General features: G+C 41.9%; 1 protein-coding gene across 1 annotated transcript in view; it reads right to left on the bottom strand.

Annotated features, from left to right (window-relative positions):
* ZNF423 (zinc finger protein 423) overlaps nucleotides 1-18,718 on the bottom strand; it is a 193,280-nt gene that overhangs the window by 91,756 nt on the left and 82,806 nt on the right. Inside the window, exon 3 of the mRNA XM_010585027.1 lies at nucleotides 6,293-9,516. Within this exon, the coding sequence (XP_010583329.1) occupies nucleotides 6,293-9,516 (3,224 nt within the window). The remainder of the gene's footprint in view (nucleotides 1-6,292; nucleotides 9,517-18,718) is intronic.

The raw sequence follows: 18,718 nt of genomic DNA, 5'->3' as shown, positions 1-18,718 counted from the left end.
TTTTGCAACATGACAGGAAAAAAACCCAAGAAATCATTTGCAGAAATTAAAATGCATGTTGACAAGTTGGACATCCAGGTTCAGAAAAAAAACCCCAAAACATGAATGCTAAGCTTTTGTACACTTGCAAAGAGTCTTACTTCCCAAAGCAGGATTAAGCTGCATTGGTCTAATGTGCATGCTCTTTTACTTCACGGGAATATGCTATCTAAATAGACATCTTTTGACGTGCAATTTTAAAAAATTGGGCCTTTTGTGCCTACTTTTTCCTAGAGAATAACTCCTACTGCAACACTTGCCACTAGGCATGAGCATGCAGTCTGTATCCTTACAGCTAAAGTGGATGGCAGCAGAACATATGTGGAATCTCCATGCACTGGCCACAAGCTCAGTTAGCCAAGAAATTGATGAGAACCCCAAGCCATTAACACTGAGAAACTCAATTCAGTAAACAACACCTCTTAACTTTTTTGAAGCAAAATATTTTGCGGGTATTTTTTGTGCACTTTTAGATGCACATTATTTTTTCTTACAGCCTCCACCCCACACCTAGGTAAAGAATCCCATTTTTAGGACAGCAGTAATAAGTCAGAAGTTTTGAGTTAAACAGAGGAGTTGCTGTCACCCCCTCTGCGCATGGGATCCAATTTCCTCAAGCACCTGCTGAGGAAAGAACAAATTAGGTGCTGCCAAGAGCTTCTTAACTACTTCCCATGTCATCAATGGCAACAAGTTAGTCTGCTGGAGGTTAATGAACATGCTCTAATACCATAATAACAAATGCACCAGTCTATAGATGTTATGTGTATTCCATGAATTCTGTACGCAGTATGTGTTTGCATACAGGCAGGGCTTTCTAGGCTAAAATAACAATGGGTGATTAACACGATAATAGGAAGAAGGCTATACTCCATTGGCCGAAACCTGACACAGCCAACCATATAAAAGGAAATAGTTTGGATTGGCTAGTTATCCCTAGGCAGCTCAAGAAAGTATCCTCCTGGAGTCCATTCGGAAATCAAGGCTGTTAATAGAAAAGCAGCTGGATTTCTGCAGCACTCTTTCTTGGGAATCTATTCCGGCAGACGAGCACAGCACACATACATACACATGTCCTCTCAAACACACTGGCATACACATGCTGAGGGCTCCTAACTTTGAAAAAACAAAACAAAACAAAACACAAAAAACCTTGGAAGTGAAAAGTGGGATTGGGTGGTGAATGATTCATGTGGTCACATTTAAAACTTGAAACCTTCCTCTTCTTTAAAACTTCAAAGATTACTAAGTGTTGTGCCTTGTTCAACACTTACCTCTGTTTATGAGGGTTCCCTAAGTAACTAGCTAAAATGGACAATATTGCAGCTCAACTCTATTTCAAACCTTTAAAGTTATATTAAACACAGACAAAGGATTCATTTTTTTAATCAATTTCGGTGCTTCTGAAAGCTACTTACTAACAGATCTGGAGACAGGATGTCTTTGTTTATCCACAGACCCAGTGCGAACTCCTCCACACCATTTCACAAACTTATAAAACACTCCGCTTGACGTGACCACCCCTCAGAGAAGACGGCAGATTTCAGACTTCCTCTGAGTATTATCTTTAGCCTCAGCTGAGACACATGCATGCAAAAGAGCAGCTTAACTGAGGCAATGGTTCTTGTGATAGGGTACCCCGCCTGAGGTTAATAAATGGCCTCATACAGGCCACGAAATAGCTATAGCTAGATTAGCACCCAAATGTATATGCAAGAGATGGAAGAGCTGGTTTTTTGGCTCATTAATAATTCTCTTTAAAAGAATGTCACAAAACCAGACTTCCATTCTCAGTAAATGGGGATCACTAGTTTTAATACAAGGCTGTTTTATTTGGGGTACCAAATATCATCTTCTACTACCATTTTTGTGGGTGTCATGGCTTCACAAACATTATTAATGGGTCAGTTATCTCTTTTTAAAGTTTTGTCTTCACAAGTGGTACAACAAATGTGCCCACATTCTGAGGAGCTAACAGAGTCTAGGTGACAGCATCTAGGTGACATAAGAGACCAGATGAGCAGGCCTTCAGCTGAGACCTCAATCCCCATTAAGTCCAGATATTTAATTCTAATCTTGGCACAAAATAGTAGTAATAACAACAGAAGGTTCTGGTTTCTTTTCTGAAGTAACTATTGTTCCCATGGGTTTTCCAGACTGTCCTCCTTTAAATCTGGAAATGGTTTCCTGTTCAACAAAGAAAATATTCCTCCATTCAAGTGGATTTACAAGGGAAGAGAAGGGATGCGGGGGAGAACAAAGAGAGGGAATTGAATCCAAGAAAGTGTGCAGGAGAAAAGGAACTGAGAAAAGGAACACAATAGGGTCCATTCTTCCAATTTTCTATGCCACCTCCTTTGTTTCTTCAGTCCAAATAACCTAGGTGGGCTAAAAATAGTAACACCATTCAAGATGGAAATTTAATTGAAGTCTAATCATTTGCCATTGTCAATGTTAAACAAGCATTGTTTATGATAACTATGGTACAAAATAAGGATAAATCTGTGTAAGAGAAAGAGCAGCTTGAAATGTGACTCCAGCTTTACAAGGGGCAATGAGAAATCTCAACACTAAACAACCAGTCATGTTTCTCAAGACATACACATTCCTCTAGAAGACATGTTAAAAGGAATTAATAAAACGTATTCAAAACTGAAGCTCCCACACACAGAAATACATTCAGAAAAACATGAAGGCATTACCTCTGACACAATCATAACAGAAAAAAAAGGTCTTGAGCTTTACATGTCCAAGATACTGGAATGTACCTCCACTTGCAATGCTCATCTAAAAAAAAAAACTTAAGTCCTAGCCAAACCAAATAGCTCATGTAAAACTGTAAGAATCAAACACAAATTGATGTTAGAGCAATCTTTTACTACTAAGGTGTATTTTATCTATTCTTCTTAGTGATGTTCCTTGTGGAAGACCATTGACTTGACTTAAGATCTCCTAATAACAAATCCTCCAATGCAGATGTTGCCATGTACACAAGGCAAAAACTTTGTCCATCTGGAAAACTATCTTTGTTGACCATCATGATTGGATCCTAGTTAAGACGTCCTAGAAACAAAGGTTATCAATTCACAGATATTTCTTCCCAGTTGTTTGCCATACTAAAATGTAAGTGAGGAAGAAACAATACAGCAGTATTTTCAAGGGTTATGTGCTTTCTTTTCATTCTTACGGATAAAAAACCCCCCAAACCACCAAGCAATTCTGAGTGGTTTCTGATCCTCATGTTGCTGTCTCCAACTGATTTTAAGCACAAAACCTCCAAAAATTCAATAGTAAAAAACTCAAAACATAACAAAATATTCGTACTCTCATTGTGGTGCTATATCCATTGTGCATACACAGACTTGAATACACAGAGTAAAAAGAAATTGTTCTTTTTCTCCTGCTCTATCTTTTTTTCTTCCCCAATATTTTCATTTTTTATTCATCAAGAGCTAATATTATTTTCTTCCTTTCATTCACTTTGGGGTTAAATCTTCATTTAAGGTTTTTTTCTGAAATTCCTTTAGGCTTCCATGCTCACTTCTTCAATTCAGAAAGTATAACTGCAGGTGGAGTGATTTCCGACATTGAAAGAAGTTACAGATTTTGGATGTCATCGTCATCTTTTCCACTTGCTTGGATTTCATTCTGCTTATTCTTATTTACTCTGAGATATACACCCACTACTTAAAATCTAATCTCCCTATATTTTCTTTCTGACTGTACCTTGTCCTAATCTTCAACAGCTTTTCTGTTTAAGAAAGAAAAATCAATAAGGTATTTAAAAAAGAAATGTAGCAGTGCTCAAGAATTGGAGAGAAGCAGCTCTTCTCTGGACATCTGCAGATTACTCTACATGCATTGTGCACTTAAGATTCCTCCAGTAAAATGGTATTTTACCTGTGCGCAGCATGCTAACAAGACGACAAGAGAGATCGTGTTCAACTTGCTTAGCTTTGCTATGAAGCCAATGAAGTTAAGTAAACACTATTCTTGAAATACAGAGATTTATCACCATTTAAAAGACAGCATAATTCTTTGAAAACCCCTGTGCTAGGCAGGCACAAAGGGCACTCATTGCCTTGAGTAACCTGAGTGAAACACCAATAGTTTCCATGTGAACTGATATCAGAATTCAGGTCTTGTACCTATAATGAAGGGTAAGATAATGAATTATTCCTAATAACAATATATCTATTCCTGGGATGCATACCATAAAGGTCTCTGATAGTAGCATATGTGCAGGCTGTAGTCACCTGTTGAAGGTACCATTTGCCATCATCACAAGTGCTGATTTTTCATTATCTTCTAGAAAGGAACTAAGACCTTTCCTCATGGTATGAAATTCAAAGCATTTACCTTATTGAAGAACTTAAAACTCTCCCCTGAGAGAACGAGTATGGAAGCTGTCACTGAAAAGAAAGAGTTAAAGCAAGAAATAAGAGCAGAAAATGGCAATGTATTCTGCTTCTGATAGTCGATAGGAAAGAAAAGGTAATACTTTAGGCTATAGGCCCAGCCATATGAAGAATTAGTCCTACCTAAGAGAACAGAGGTGTTTTAAAGAATTTAGATGGAAATAAAGGCCTGAGGAGGAGGAAGGAGAATGACCTAGCCAGAGCCCCAGCTGAACTCTCAAAAGGTATCACACCGAAGGAGGGATATTTCCATTCCTCATTCTTCTGCAGAATTCAGTGTGTGTGTGCCTGGAGGCTTAGTCACACATTCACCACACCCAGAAGGAACAATATCCATTTGTTTTACTAAAAAAGCAAAAATTTAAAAAAAAAAAGAAATTAAACTTTCTGTGGGATTCACTCAGAAGCCTGGAACGGGGCATTGAGGCCAGAGGGTGCTGGGGCAGGCAGTGCCATGATCTGAGCTGGCCATGCACAGCCCAGCTCAGCCAGACACTGCTGCCCCGCATGCCCCAGCGCTGAGCCGGAGCTCACAAGTCCAGCAGGGGACAGAGCCTGCACCAGCTCTATTGGAGGCATCTCAGTCTGCATCCTCAGGACGTACTTAGGGTCTTCTCTTACTGAGCCTCTGGTGTTCTAGTTGAATGGTATTTTCAGGTTCTTTTAATGCAGTAAGATGTGTTTGTGGGTGCTTTAATTAGCAGATTGACATAAACAGGCATCTACGGCTGGAATTATTCATTAGGAGTTGGGTGCCTAATTTCCTTAGATACTTTTGAAAATCTCACCCCATCATGTTTAATTAAAAATGTCAGATGATATCAATACTCAGATGTGTCTGCTGTTGGTCTCCCGAGAAGGTTTCCAAAATCTACTTCTCATTCCATCTGTTCCTGACAGAGGAAGGACTGACTTGGCCCATTCTTGAACCAAAACGTCAACAAATAATTTTAAAAGACTATAAACTGCAAATGATATTAATCTCCTGAGTAGGCTTCTGAAACCTTACTTGGATCTGCATGTTCCCAAGTATCTTGTAAGCTAAGAAATGGGAAAGCAGGCTATCTGTGAACAGTAAAGGAGAGCACGCTTGTATGTAACCTGCATTAGACAAGATTTTCCAGATTTGCTAAGAAAACTACTTATCTTGCAGGAGGGCCATGAGGCAGATCCTTTTAAAATCACTTTTAAAATCATACACACACACACATGCACAAGCATACACATATGCACACAGACATCCAAGCAGCCTCACAACGTTCACTCTGACAGACATCCATAAAGACAAGCTCTTTAGCACAGAAATTTGTTTTAGGTGAGAATTTGGGGGGTAGCGTGGAATTCACTACATTTTTCCTCAAAAATTCCTTTATCTTCCTGCTCATGTTTAGTCCCCTGGTAAGAAATAATCTCACTCCTCAAGTCTGACAGATCAGATTTTTTTGTTTGTTTTGGGTACTCAGCACCTCCTTTTTTCATGCAAATGCCCCAGCTTTTCCAGATCTGCCAGTTCAGTAGCATCAGAATTCATGGACAAACTCAATCCCCACCATTCAAGTGTCTCAGCTCTCTGTTGGTAAATCTAGGGCAGTTTTATGATAAAAAAATCTGACGTGCTGCCACTAGGAATCAAGGACCCTGCAAGGCTGAGCAACATCTAATTTTTCTATGAGCATTACTCTACCTTTCCTCCTGTTTTGCTGGGGTTTTTTAGTAGCACAAGTGATTTTATGAAGTGACAGTTTAAAAAAAAAAAAAAAGATCAGATCAGTTCTCAGTCACATTGAAGGTCTACATTTTATCCCTCAGACATCTTAAAATTCAGCTGTACTTACTCTGGGAACAGGGGATGTCTGGGTACCTTTCCTTTGGCCACTAGTCTCAGGTGTCAGGTCTCGGTGGTCTACCTGAATGTGGCTCTCTAGGTCTTCCGCACTTTCAAATTTGACACTACACTCTGGACACCTCAGACTGCCACACGGTCTTTCGTTCACCTCCTGTGGAGTCAAGCCCGAAGACTGTCCATTGGTGCTCCTGGTCATGCATCCAGCACACAGGCCATAGGGAAGGCCATTCACATCCAATTTTACCAAGTCCTGCTTATTCCGGAACTCCTTCAAGCACAATGCACACTTGTAGAGTTTTTGCAAGGCCTGGCCATTGGGCGATGAGGTTGCAGAGTTTCCTGCCAATTTCTGCATATGGAACGTCCCATGAATTTTCAACTCAAGGGTAGAGGTGACCGTCTGCATACAGACAACACAGCGAAACCCAGTGAGGGAGTTTCTGAGATCTGGATGCATCTGGCAGTGCTCGATAAACTCCTCCTCGCTCTGCAGTGGCATTTTGCAGATCCGACACGTCCCTGTATCCAAACTCTTGCTGTGAGTGACTTTGTGCTCCGTCAGGGTCAGGAGTGATGGGAAGCGTTCCCCACAGATGGGGCACATGTAGTGCTTAGCTGGGCCTCGATGGGTCTGCATGTGCTCTCTCAGGCCATTTTCTGAGAAAAAGGTCCTTGAGCAGATATTACACTTGTGGCTACCTTTGATGAATTCTGCTTTCTTCCTAGAACAGTCATCCTCCCCAGGCCTGATGTTATGATCTCTCAAACGATGGTTCTGCAAGAGGACCTCCATAGTATAGGCAGCCCCACAAATGTCACAGCCATACATGGGCTCAGAAGCATCTACATCATCCTCACTGGCTTCATGACTGTTGGAAGTATCTGGATTCTTCAATAACATGTTCTGGATATCTGCTCCTTCTGTCTTCTTATTTGTTGGGGTCATGCCATTAGCTGTACCATTCTCAGTGCTAGCATCAAAAACACAATGTTTTTCCCGCAAGTGCTTTTCAAGCAAGATGATGGCATGAAAAGCTTTGCTACAAAACTTGCAGTTGTATTTTTTGCTGTGGGTTGTGATGTGGCACTGCAGTTCTACCTCTGTGCTAAAGGTCTCACCACAGAAGATGCATTTGTGAGACTTTGATGGATTCCCCAAGTGACTATGCTTCACGTGGATCTGGAGATCCACCTCCTTCCTAAAATCCCAGTTACAGGCTGTGCAACGATACATCTTCTTTTCATTGCTATGCTTGACTGCCAGATGCACTTGGATAGATACCTTGGAATCAAAAACTTCTTGGCAAAGGGTGCAGTGATACAACACAAAAGTATGCATATCCAACAAATGCTTCTGCAAATCATCCACTGAAGAAAACTGTTTGTCGCAGCTCTCACATACATAATGAGTTGAAGTTGTCATGTAATGTACGGTGAGATGTTGCAGAAGAGACTCCTGGGAGTCAAAGTCTTCTTTACACTGAGGGCAAGACTGTTTCCTCAACAGCAACTCCAAATGCAACTTTAAATGGGTTTGAAAACTTTCAAAATTTGAGAACTTTAGATCACACTGATTACATGGGTATTCACCATTAGACACTGAGTTTACACTAGCAGAAAGCCGTTGCCTTTTAGGGGAAGAGACTTCAACATCAGAAGAAACTGGACTCTGCTCTGCTTTTGACTTCTTATTGTGTGCCAGAGGAATGTTCTTGTGGTTTTCTTTAATATGCTTTGTAAGCTTCAGGATGGAGCCAAAAATGGGGGAGTTTGTGCAATAAGGGCATGAATAAACTTCCATAAAAGACTGTGTTGGCTGAATGACAGGGGAATCCAATTTTGAATTTCCTACATTGCAGTGAGTCTGCTGAATATGCTCAGTCAAGGTTGCTTCAGTCAGAAAGCCCATGGAGCACTGGTTACAGAAGAAAGCGTTGTTGCCATCTTGAGGGGTAGCGTTTGGGCCACAGTGAGTAATACGGATGTGTTCTTGTAAGCTATTGATATCTGCAAACATCTCTGGGCAGTAGTTACAGTGAAAGGCAGAAATGTTGCTAAACTGCATCATGGGATAGGCATGGTTTTTGTGCACCTTTCTCACGTGTTCATTCAAGTTGTACAGTGTAGGCATGGAATCAAGGCAGATCTGGCACGTGTGGCTTTGCTGAGGTTTGTCCGCATGAATGGTCTTCAGGTGGATCTCCAGAACAGCAAGGCTGTTGAAGTCGCGCTTCGAACAGTATGGGCAGCTGTAAGTAACTTTAGACCAGTTCTGGCCTTCCTCTCTGTCCACAGACCTGATTTTCTTTTGTCCTCTCAAAGGCTTTAAGGTTGAATCTGGGGTGGAACCTCTTTCCACCGATGCGCTAGAGTCGGGCGTTGCACTGCTCATGGACGCCACGCTCCCCAAGACTGGGTCAGGGCTGATGCTGTGATTGCTGGAGTCAGGTTGTCTGTGGCTGTCCAAGTGGCAATAGACTTCCTCCACTGAAGAAAACTGCTCAGGGCACATAGGGCACTTGTGTTTTTTGTTGGCATGGGCTTGATGAATGTGTGAGAGCAGCGAGTTTTCGTCTGCAAATACTTCAGGGCAATGAATACACTGCAAATCTGCCTTCTCGGAAAGCTGTGGGTGGCGTGTCATTACGTGCTTCTCCAAATCTTCAGTCTGACTGAATGTCTCTTCACAGTAATCACACATAAAATCATCCTTCTTCACCTCTTTCTCAGTCTTTGCCATATGTTCCTTGTTCTTTTTATGAGCTTGCATGTGACTCTGCAATGAGCTGGTAGATGAAAACCCACGTTTACACACAGTACACTTGAAGGGTTTGCTGGAGCTGTGGGTTTTCAGGTGAATTTTGAGGTGATCGCTGCGAGAGAACGCAGCCTCGCATTCATGGCAATGGTACTTTTTATCCCCTGTGTGAAGCTTTATGTGGCGATCCCTACTTCTCTTGTGCTTAAAAAGCCGGCTACAGTAGGTGCATTTGAAAGGTAGTTTGTCACTGTGGATCTGCTCGTGCCTTTTAAGGTAGCTCAGGCGAATGAAGGACTTATCACAAAACTGACAGGGATACGGCAGGCCAGTCCCCCCTTCCTCCTCCCCGATGCCGAGATCACACCCATCTCCTATCATCTGAGTGGGTGATGCAACATCTTTGCTGGAGGGAGATGAAGCCACCCAGGAGAGTTGTGGGTCGTCATCACCATCTGTAATGGGAAAGCAGAAAGGAGATTAAAAACAATTCCCAGTGCATCTGTGAAATAAGGACAAAGCTCTCAACAACACTATGGGCTTCTGCTACTACAGCATTAAAAAAAACCCCAAAACACAACAAAAAAACAACTAAAAAAAAAAAGAAAGATCTCTTGAATTTCAAAGGAGGTTTAAGAAATAAAAATATATTTGTACACATAATTCACAAATTTGCCAACATATAGCATTAATAAAAAGCATTTTTCTTTAGCAGGTTTAACCCCTGCTCACTGTACTGTAAAGCAATAAACAATGAATAAAGAAAGCAAAACACAATGTGCAATGAAGCAATACAAACATTTTGAAAAGCTACAGTGTTAAGTGATCACCTGTGATTTTGTGGGTCTTTTTAAACGCTACGTCAAGTTGATTTTAAGTAATGTCTCCATTAAACAAAATCCTTCAGTTCTGTCTCAAAACTGTAACAGAAGGAAAGGCTGCTCAAAAGCAGAGTCAAACATCTAGGTGAAATAAAAGCATCAGATTTGAGACAGCTCAAGAAACTCAGAGAAGAGCTCTGCACCATTACCACATTCATTCATATGAAAGGCAATGCCGCCTGCTTGGTACAAAACCAAACAAATTAAAAAAGCCCAGAAAATCACCATCGGAGATCTCAAGACATCACAAAAGAATCAACTTCAGGATAAACCAAAAATGGCCCAGCCTCTGTTGGAATAACTATTTCCTTTGCTCAATATGAGGCTTTGGAAAAAATTTTATAATTTGATATTACCATAGAGAAACACAGCACCAACTCCAGCAGCAAAACAGTCATTTTAGGAAAAATACATAAAATGTTGGCAGCTTTCATAAACAGAATTGTTAACAAGAAACAGAAGAGAGCGAGTTCAAATATCCTAATTCCAATAAATGCGGAGATGTTGAGCGAAGCAAAAATGCCACTAGTCCGATACAAAACTGAACCATGGAAAGAAGCAAAAATAAAATTCATGTAAACGAGGGAAGGCACTGACCACATATACGTTTGGAGATTCCAAAAAGGAACCAGTTCTCCAGATACATCGTCCTTATAAAACATTTAATGTTCCTACTTCAGCCCTTCCTAAAACAAACCAATAAAAAAATCCCCAACTGTGCGTGTAGGCTGCCACACGCGCGCTCCTCGTGCCTGCCAACTCCAGAGTCACCAGGCGGGGAAGAACACATGTACAGTGGAGAAGCTCTCCAAGAAAAGCTCGGCCAACGCGGGTATCACCACCGTAAGAGGCTAGCTTGGGCGGCACCGTTTGCTTTGGCAAAGACCTTCTTTCTCACCCCAGGAAAAGAGAGCACAGAGCTACCTTGGAAAAACTAAACCAAATAATCACGCACCGATCAACTTTTCCCGCACGGCAGGGCTGCCTGTTTTCTGGGATGTGTGGGTTGGGCGCCCGCTCCCCTCGCCCCGCACGCCCCAGGGAGCTCCACTCCGCTCCCCCCTTCGACTAAACGTCCCGCTCCGGAGCGCTGCTGGACACCGAGAACGCGCTTCCTCCCGCTTCCTCCCGCTCCCGAGGTGCACCCCCACTCTCGGCGAGCACCCATGCTTCTAAGACGCTCCGTGTCTTTGTGCTCAACTACCCGCTCCCCCGAGCCCGGCAGAGCCCGAACCTAAAACACAGGTGACGAGCCCCCGATTCGCACGTCAACTTTGCCGAGGCTTCGTTCCCCTGCCCGCCCCCCGCTTGCTCTCTGCGGCTGCCACAAAGCCTCGTGTTCCCCATCGAAGCCACCTCTGCTGCCCGCCCCGCTGCCGGCGCAGCTTCGCTCTGCCCCCGGGGAGCCCCCGTCCCGTCCCGTTCCCCCCAGCTCTGCCGCCAGCCGCATCCGGGGCTCCATCCCCACGGACCTGCGGCCACGGGCCGGCGGAGGGAAGGAGCCAGCCGGCTGCCAGCGCCTGGATTAGGGGCCCCCGGGAGGTGCCGGTAGCTCAGGGCTGGCCAATTCCCTCCTCTCGCCAGCTGGGCTCCTCCAGGGGAAAGGAGACAAAGGGGAGCAAGAGGGGGATGCTGGGCCTGAACTAGGGCAGCACATGTTGCGTTTGCTACCGCTGCTGCTGTCTACCGGGGGCGGAGGGGAGGCGGGGGGGTGAGAAGGGAAACAACAAGGAAAAGAAGCACACCGCCATTGTGTTATTTACAGCTTACGGGCTGTAATTAAAATAATTTGAAAAGTCCACTTTGCAGCAACTACTCTAAAATTACCTGCATTTTAAATACCTTCCTTTCCGCAGGCAGACTACTCGCGCCTTGTGCTGGGCAGCGGCACGCAGAGGAAGGACTGCACAGCAGAACTGGGAGCACTTAGAGGCGCTCAGTGAAGCATACAGCTTCAATGTCCAGCTTTGAAACTGTCGATGCAGTGGGCCAAATCCAGTGGTAACACAGGCTGGGCCAACTGCTTTAACTTCGTTACGTGCACATGTGCTTATGCCAGCCATTACACTGGCCCATGATGCAAATCGAACAAATCTTTTAGAAGGTCTCTTTTTCCTCTGAAATGAACCCATCTACCTCAAAATGCACTCTAACATTCAAATAGGGCCAGTCCCCCTCCAGCTGCTGCTCCTCAAACATATTGGGCTATTCAGAAAACAAAATCAAAGAAAGCTGGTATTACTTTGTGAGTGATGCACAAAGACGTCGCTGTGCTAATATAATTTGGATTTTAAAAAATCAACATTTCTCTGATCGAAAAGCTGGGTTTGTAATAAAAATGGAAGCATTTACATAGACAGCTGAAAGTTGTCTCCTTTTGGCAGCTTGATTTAGACCTTTCACTGATTTTCATGTTTAACTTCTAGATTCTTTTTATTGCACCGTTTTCTCATACTTTCACAATTTAAAAAGAATTAGGGAACTTTAAGCCCCAGAAACAACCTACCTTGACTTCCTTACAAACAAGATACTAAATTACTAAAGGCCTAAACTGAAGAAATTAGGGAAAACTCATTATCATTAATCTCTTTATGGAATGAAAAATAGCCTTGTTAATTTTAACTTGCCATATTAAATTGAAGAAAAGACCTATAATGAACTGAGAAGGAAATTCTAAGGTATTTTACCAGAGTCATATTTTAGTGGGAAGATATATTTTAGATGTGGTGTGACATGTCTGGCAATGATGGTTAGAATAATAATTCTACATTAATGCAATCAAAGGAATGTAGCAGAATGAGAAAAATCACTTTCAAAAGAAGATTAAAGTCATTAAAAATGGCTAATCCTGCAAAGTGGGACTGTTCTAAAATGGAGAATCACATGGCTGGTGCAAGGCTTTTGTCATTTGCGCATAAGAGAATCAAAACAAGTATTAAAAGGGTAAGAAAATTCAATAAAAAGTTTAACTAGGAAAAAAAGAGCATTAAGGAAGCTTCAGGATGTCAGTAGTCCTCAGGATATATGTGCGGGTCATGAAGCTTAAAGGGCCAAACTTGATAATCAATCTCAAAGTGGTACAGTAATTTAGCAACTTAATGTTCAGCACGTTTACAGGACTGCAAGCATTTATCATCATAACTGAGGAGCTAATTCCAGCCTCAATGTATTCAATTAATGTATTTTTCCTTCTAATAAGAGCAATTTGGCCAAACTGTGGTATAAATCATAATTCATTCTCTGTTTATCTTCCAGATAACATGAGCCAAGTTCAGAAATATAAGCATGAAGCTAAAATGAAGTCTTAAAAAATGTGATCTCTCTTAGAAAGGAAACATACAGCACATCACAGATTGCCAGCAGTAAGCAGCGCTGCTGTCTCAGCACACACCAATGATGTTGATATATTTATTATTTCAGAGTTATTTTGCTAATAGAAATAAAATCAACCAGACACAATCTCACAGTCCCTGCAAACACTTTCCCCCATTTCCCTGCTCACAGCTAGCAAACATCACGCTCCTGCCAGACTTTGAGCTGAGCTGCATTTGAAGCGGTTGCAGAGGGACAGGCTTGCTCAGCTGCCCAGTCACCCGTGTGGCCCCAGCGCTGGGGTCAGCGTCGGTGGGCAGGGGCTGCACAAACCCAGGCTACCCTCCAGCCGGCTGCTTTTTTCTCTTAAGAACAAAAGGTATGCTCAGAGACCTCATTTGCTGGCCCAGACCTGAAGTTCATCCTTGCCTAAATGCTCTTCTTTACCAATGTAGAGCATCATTGGATTCCCCCCCAGTGAAAAACCTCCCTAGTCTCTCTCCCCTACATGTGGACGATTCAGGTGGCTCTTCCACAGGGCCTCCATGCGTCCCCCCACACCACGGGCACGTCGCAGCATGGCCAGTGCGGTATGGGAGGCCGGTTTATTCCAGCTGGTTTGGGTGCAAGCAGCAGCACAGACTGAGCCCCACAGGGCTCAGAAGAGGCCGCACAACCTGCCCAGGCATCGAAAAAATATCCAGGGTTTAGCCAAAGAGGCACCTTCAAGACTCCCCTCCTGAGCCCAGAAGGCATCTCCATACAGGACAATAAACCAAGGAGGTTAGATTTGGAAGGTGCTCTTATTCTATTAGGTTAATTCCTCTAGCACAGAGCTAGTACACAAGAGAAAAATTAACAAAAACTAAAACCAAAAATCAATTGTTGAGGAAAGGATTGATTTAAGTTCAGACTCCCGGTTCTCTCCAAGCCTCTCTATGGCATGCAAGTCAAAAATGGTCAAATCACTCAAATCACTTTAGACTATTGAGAGTTGATGGAATTCTAGCACCCAGAAAAGTAAGTTACTTTTGAAAACAAGCTTAGCATCATAAGACATGCTTCTGAACTGTGTTTCAGTTCCTCATCTCCATAATAGAAAAAAGCCATCTGCTCCTCAAGGGCAAATTGTAGGGCTTACTTCTGTATAGCTGTGAAACCCCGAGACATCCTCAGATGGAAGGCCCGATAGAAATGCTATCAATTTCAATAATTATGATTATCACCGATGCTTAACTATGAGAATGCAACACAGAGACTGAGGACTGAGAAATCTTCAGTACTGGTTACAGCAAATTTTGCACTGCTGCACTATGTATTAAAAGCCAAAGATAAGTCATTACAGTAGATTATAGTAAGACCCTCACATAGCATACGCTGTTCATTTACACTGCAGTGCTGGTGTGAAATAATACAAATCAAGTTTACATAGCAAATGTTTTAAGTTTCAATATTTTCAGTGCACTGTGACAGCTTTTTACGTAAATTTTTTGTTGGAGTGTTTAGCCCCATTCTCCTGCACATTTCCCACACAGTTATTAAAAAAGTAAATAATAAAAAATATCATTAATATTCCAAACTCAATTTTCTATGCATATATTAGCTTCACTGAACGTTTTTGTTCGTTGTGTCACAGAAGGCAATAGTGGACTGCGAACCACCAGCTCTTGTGGCAATGAAAGCCTTTTTATGCTGACGCTGCACCTATCTCTGAATGGTATTGTAACTGCTGGGCTGTGACTGAAACCCAGCATCAATACGCACTCAAACACACTTCACTAAACAATAGAAAAAAGATTTCTACATCTTACTTATAATTATCCCTACAAAATACCATGCAACTGTCTCCCAGAACCGGTCAACACACCCTTCGCCAAGGCACTAAGGAGGAGCCCTGGGAAGTTCAGGCTGCTCCAAAGAGCTCTATATGCAGCTTCAGTCTTCAGCAACGTTAGCTTCTTCACAAAACAGTCTGCGTAGTTTTTTATTTTAAGGCACTATGCCATTTTTTAAATATATATATATATATATAAAATATATATATAAAATGTTCAAAGCAAACCTAAAATTGGATAAAAAAACTAAGAGGTGCTAATATAAGTGGCACCACAGGCAGTGCTTTCATTATTATCTGTGACTTGAGAAAAATGCCGTTATACCTAATTATATGCTTATGTGGTAAGCATTTTTGTTGGACTAAATTACCAACAGTTAGTGACTCTTTTTCCAACTTCTCAGCTTTGCACTGCAATTCATTTTTAAGTGAAGTTTTTAAAAAAGAAAGACGTCTGGCTCAATGGAAAGTATATATAATCTAATTTTTCTTCTCATGCAGAGAGTAACTTGGTATTTAGAATACAAAATCAGCACAAGATGTAGCGCAGAATTTCAAACATTAAACTTGCTGGGATGTCTGTCACGGATAAACTGTTACACATAGATGGTTTAAACCTCTCTGTCTTTGTTTAAACCTTTCTGTAGTGATCAAAGATACATCTGATTAGTCTTTTTTATGCTGCAAGTTAAAAGTACACACAAAGTTGTCTATTGAAGCTTAGTTGATACACAGAAACTTGTTAAGTGAGAGTAACGCATGCCTGAGCCCTCGTCTCCCATTAGCAGAGGCATCAAGACTCAGTAATGACCATCAATAGGATGATACATAATTTTATACAGATGATAAAATAAGAAAGTTATCTTTAACATTATTTTATGTCAAACAGTCTGTATTTTGCTGGTAACAAAAAATTAACATATCATTAAATACGTTATTTCACACTTCAATAAATGGCATAATAAGGGGTGGAGGAGAAAGTTTTATGTTAGATCTAGGAATAAACTAAATGCTTTCAGAGTTGAATCACTGTTTTTCTTTACTCCCTTTGGAAAAGCAGCAGATACTATATTCTGCTGTGCATCATGGACTTGGGACTGAAAACAGCTGCACTCTAATTACATGTAAAGTGTACCAAAACATTCCTTTTATCACAGACTGTAAATCTGTTAGCATCTGTCTCTCCTTTGTTTCTTCCACAAGATACAAGCTTGTTTCTACATTTTTCTCACCTGTAGCGGTAATTAAAATTCATTATAAATGAAAGGAGTGAACACTAAAACAAGTTCCTCTGTGTACAGTTCTAAACTCAAATTAGAAACAGCTGTTTGCTAATTCATGCAGTGATGTTTTGTCGTGCTCTGTGAATCAATAATAACTCACCCTATTTCTACCAAAATGTTAGGATTATACATATATTTTGCTTAGCAATTTGCTGTTCAGAAATGTTCAAATGCACATTCACTCTTTTTTAAGCGAGATTAGAAGATGATACTGGCAAAATCATCAATCAATTAACAGAAAGATCTTAACAGCTTGCTGCTTGTGCTTAGCCTGCTAAGCACTAGAGGGGCCTGTGCCATTCCTGCCTGATTTTGATACCTACAGAGCATTTAGCAAGAAGGTACATTGTAAGACAAAACTGTATATGGGGTCACACGCACACATCACTGATGCAATAGTCACACTGAGAGAATACCATAAAATTAGAGTTTCAGCTGTGAGATGTACAACTTTGAAACATAAGGAATGACAAAGCCCTTAGGAAAATAATCCTAGTAGAATAATTATTACTTGTAATAATTAGTTATAAAATTAGTTATAATAAATGGTAATACTTATGCTAATTGTTAGTAATATTTCTTCATATTAGCCAGAGCACAAACTTCATATGACCCTATTGGCCTTACACTCACACAATTATATTCTGCACTTCTTGCTACTTGATGTCAACATTTATCATGATTTCAACACTTGATTATACAAAACAAAGAGACAACACACAGCGGTTAAGAGCTTTGCCTGCTTCATTTTTTATCGAAACCTAAGGATACAAGCGGGGCGGTTGCAACATTTTGAGCAGACCCCATGGCAGATTTGCAGAGCCTGCCCTTGTCGCAGGAGGACCAGGGCCACCCCGGGCCCCTGCACTGCCCCCTTTGCAGAGCCAAAGATCCAGCCCAGAGCAGTGGAAGAGCATCAGCCTCCATAAAGGTCCCTGCAATATCTGCAAGGAAAGTCCTTTTCTCATCTATACATACTCCTTTCCTTGTGTTTTGTTACTGTTAGCAGGGAGGGTGCTTCCCATAAAGCACAAACCCAGGCATCAAGACTGAACCACTCGTGGAGATGTGGCCAGCGGAAGAGCCTTTCTGGTGGGATGTAATGCATGAGATGAATTTCCTAGATTTATGATTTCCTCCCTCCCATTTGATCAGGCAGCTCTCAATTGCAGCAGGCACCTGTTCGCAGGCTGTTTCGCGGAGTACCCTCAGGCACGTGTGGTCAGACAGACTCGGCTCAAGCTCCTTCCCTCAGTTCATACCCATAACTAAGCATCAGAAATACAGACTAGCTACTGTTTGGAGAAACTCAATGAATACAGGAGCCAAAATTAGAGAGAGACTTTTCTCCATGAACTGACCAGATCGATGTGATTTAATTTAATGCTTTACTGTGCTCATTTTCATGTTTCTGAATTGTACTTCCAAGTGAAGATTAAGTCATCAATTACAATCCATTTTCCTCATTCATAAAATTCATTTAAGGGTCACACTCTGCACAGTGAGCAGGGAGCCCTGGAAGCCAGCACTGATAAGGACAGGCAGCACTTTCCCACAGGATATTCAGCTTGTGCAGAATCAAGTCAGAGCTTGTTTCGATGGTGTGGGCAGCAGTCTGGAGGAGCAAGTGGCTTTAAAACTGGGACAGTGGCAAACTAGGACAAAGAGTTTTGCCAAGACCTCTCCAATAAGCTGCTGTTACTGCTAAGACAAATGTGTATCTGCTTCTGAGCTGGTAGACAGTATTAAGAGTGGTGTTTCCATTTCTGCAGAGCTCTGTTTCAACTTTTTGGCCATGTATCAACTCTGAGCCAAAAGAACCACTAGGACGGGAGAAAACTGGGGCCAGACACCACAAATGCTCTCTGTCTTCTGGCTGGGGTCACCAAAAGTGACTGGATTGCTAGGACAGCTTTCTATGGTGAGATCTTCAACTGATGCTATGCAGTGACCTGACCTCTAGGAAAATGAGTTTGCAGTCCCTGTCATTAACATAGGAAAAGTACTTTCCCAAAAGCAGACTTTTGCTCCTAAATGAGTATTTTCCATCAGTGCTCACTAGAAGAGATGTCAATTGCCATGTTTCAAACCTGAGAAAAACCTCATGTTTCAAACCTCAGCCCTGCACAGGACTTTACTGCCAAGCTTTCCGGCCTGAGGAATTTAAAGCTGGTCATATTATTAGAGCAAGTTGCAGGGGAAAATAAAAACAGCTTGTTAAGTTAGACAGAGCAGGCTGTTCCAGACTCTCATTTTGATCTAGGTGGGAAAACTGTGACGCACTTACAAACTTAATGGGTTGACGTTCATGATGAATAGACCTAATGCTGAAAAACACATGTTGGCT

This window comes from Haliaeetus leucocephalus, unplaced genomic scaffold (genome assembly GCF_000737465.1).
Source record: "Haliaeetus leucocephalus isolate CR32 unplaced genomic scaffold, Haliaeetus_leucocephalus-4.0 Scaffold92, whole genome shotgun sequence".
NCBI lineage: Eukaryota > Metazoa > Chordata > Aves > Accipitriformes > Accipitridae > Haliaeetus > Haliaeetus leucocephalus.
This window is presented reverse-complemented; position numbering and strand designations above follow the sequence as displayed.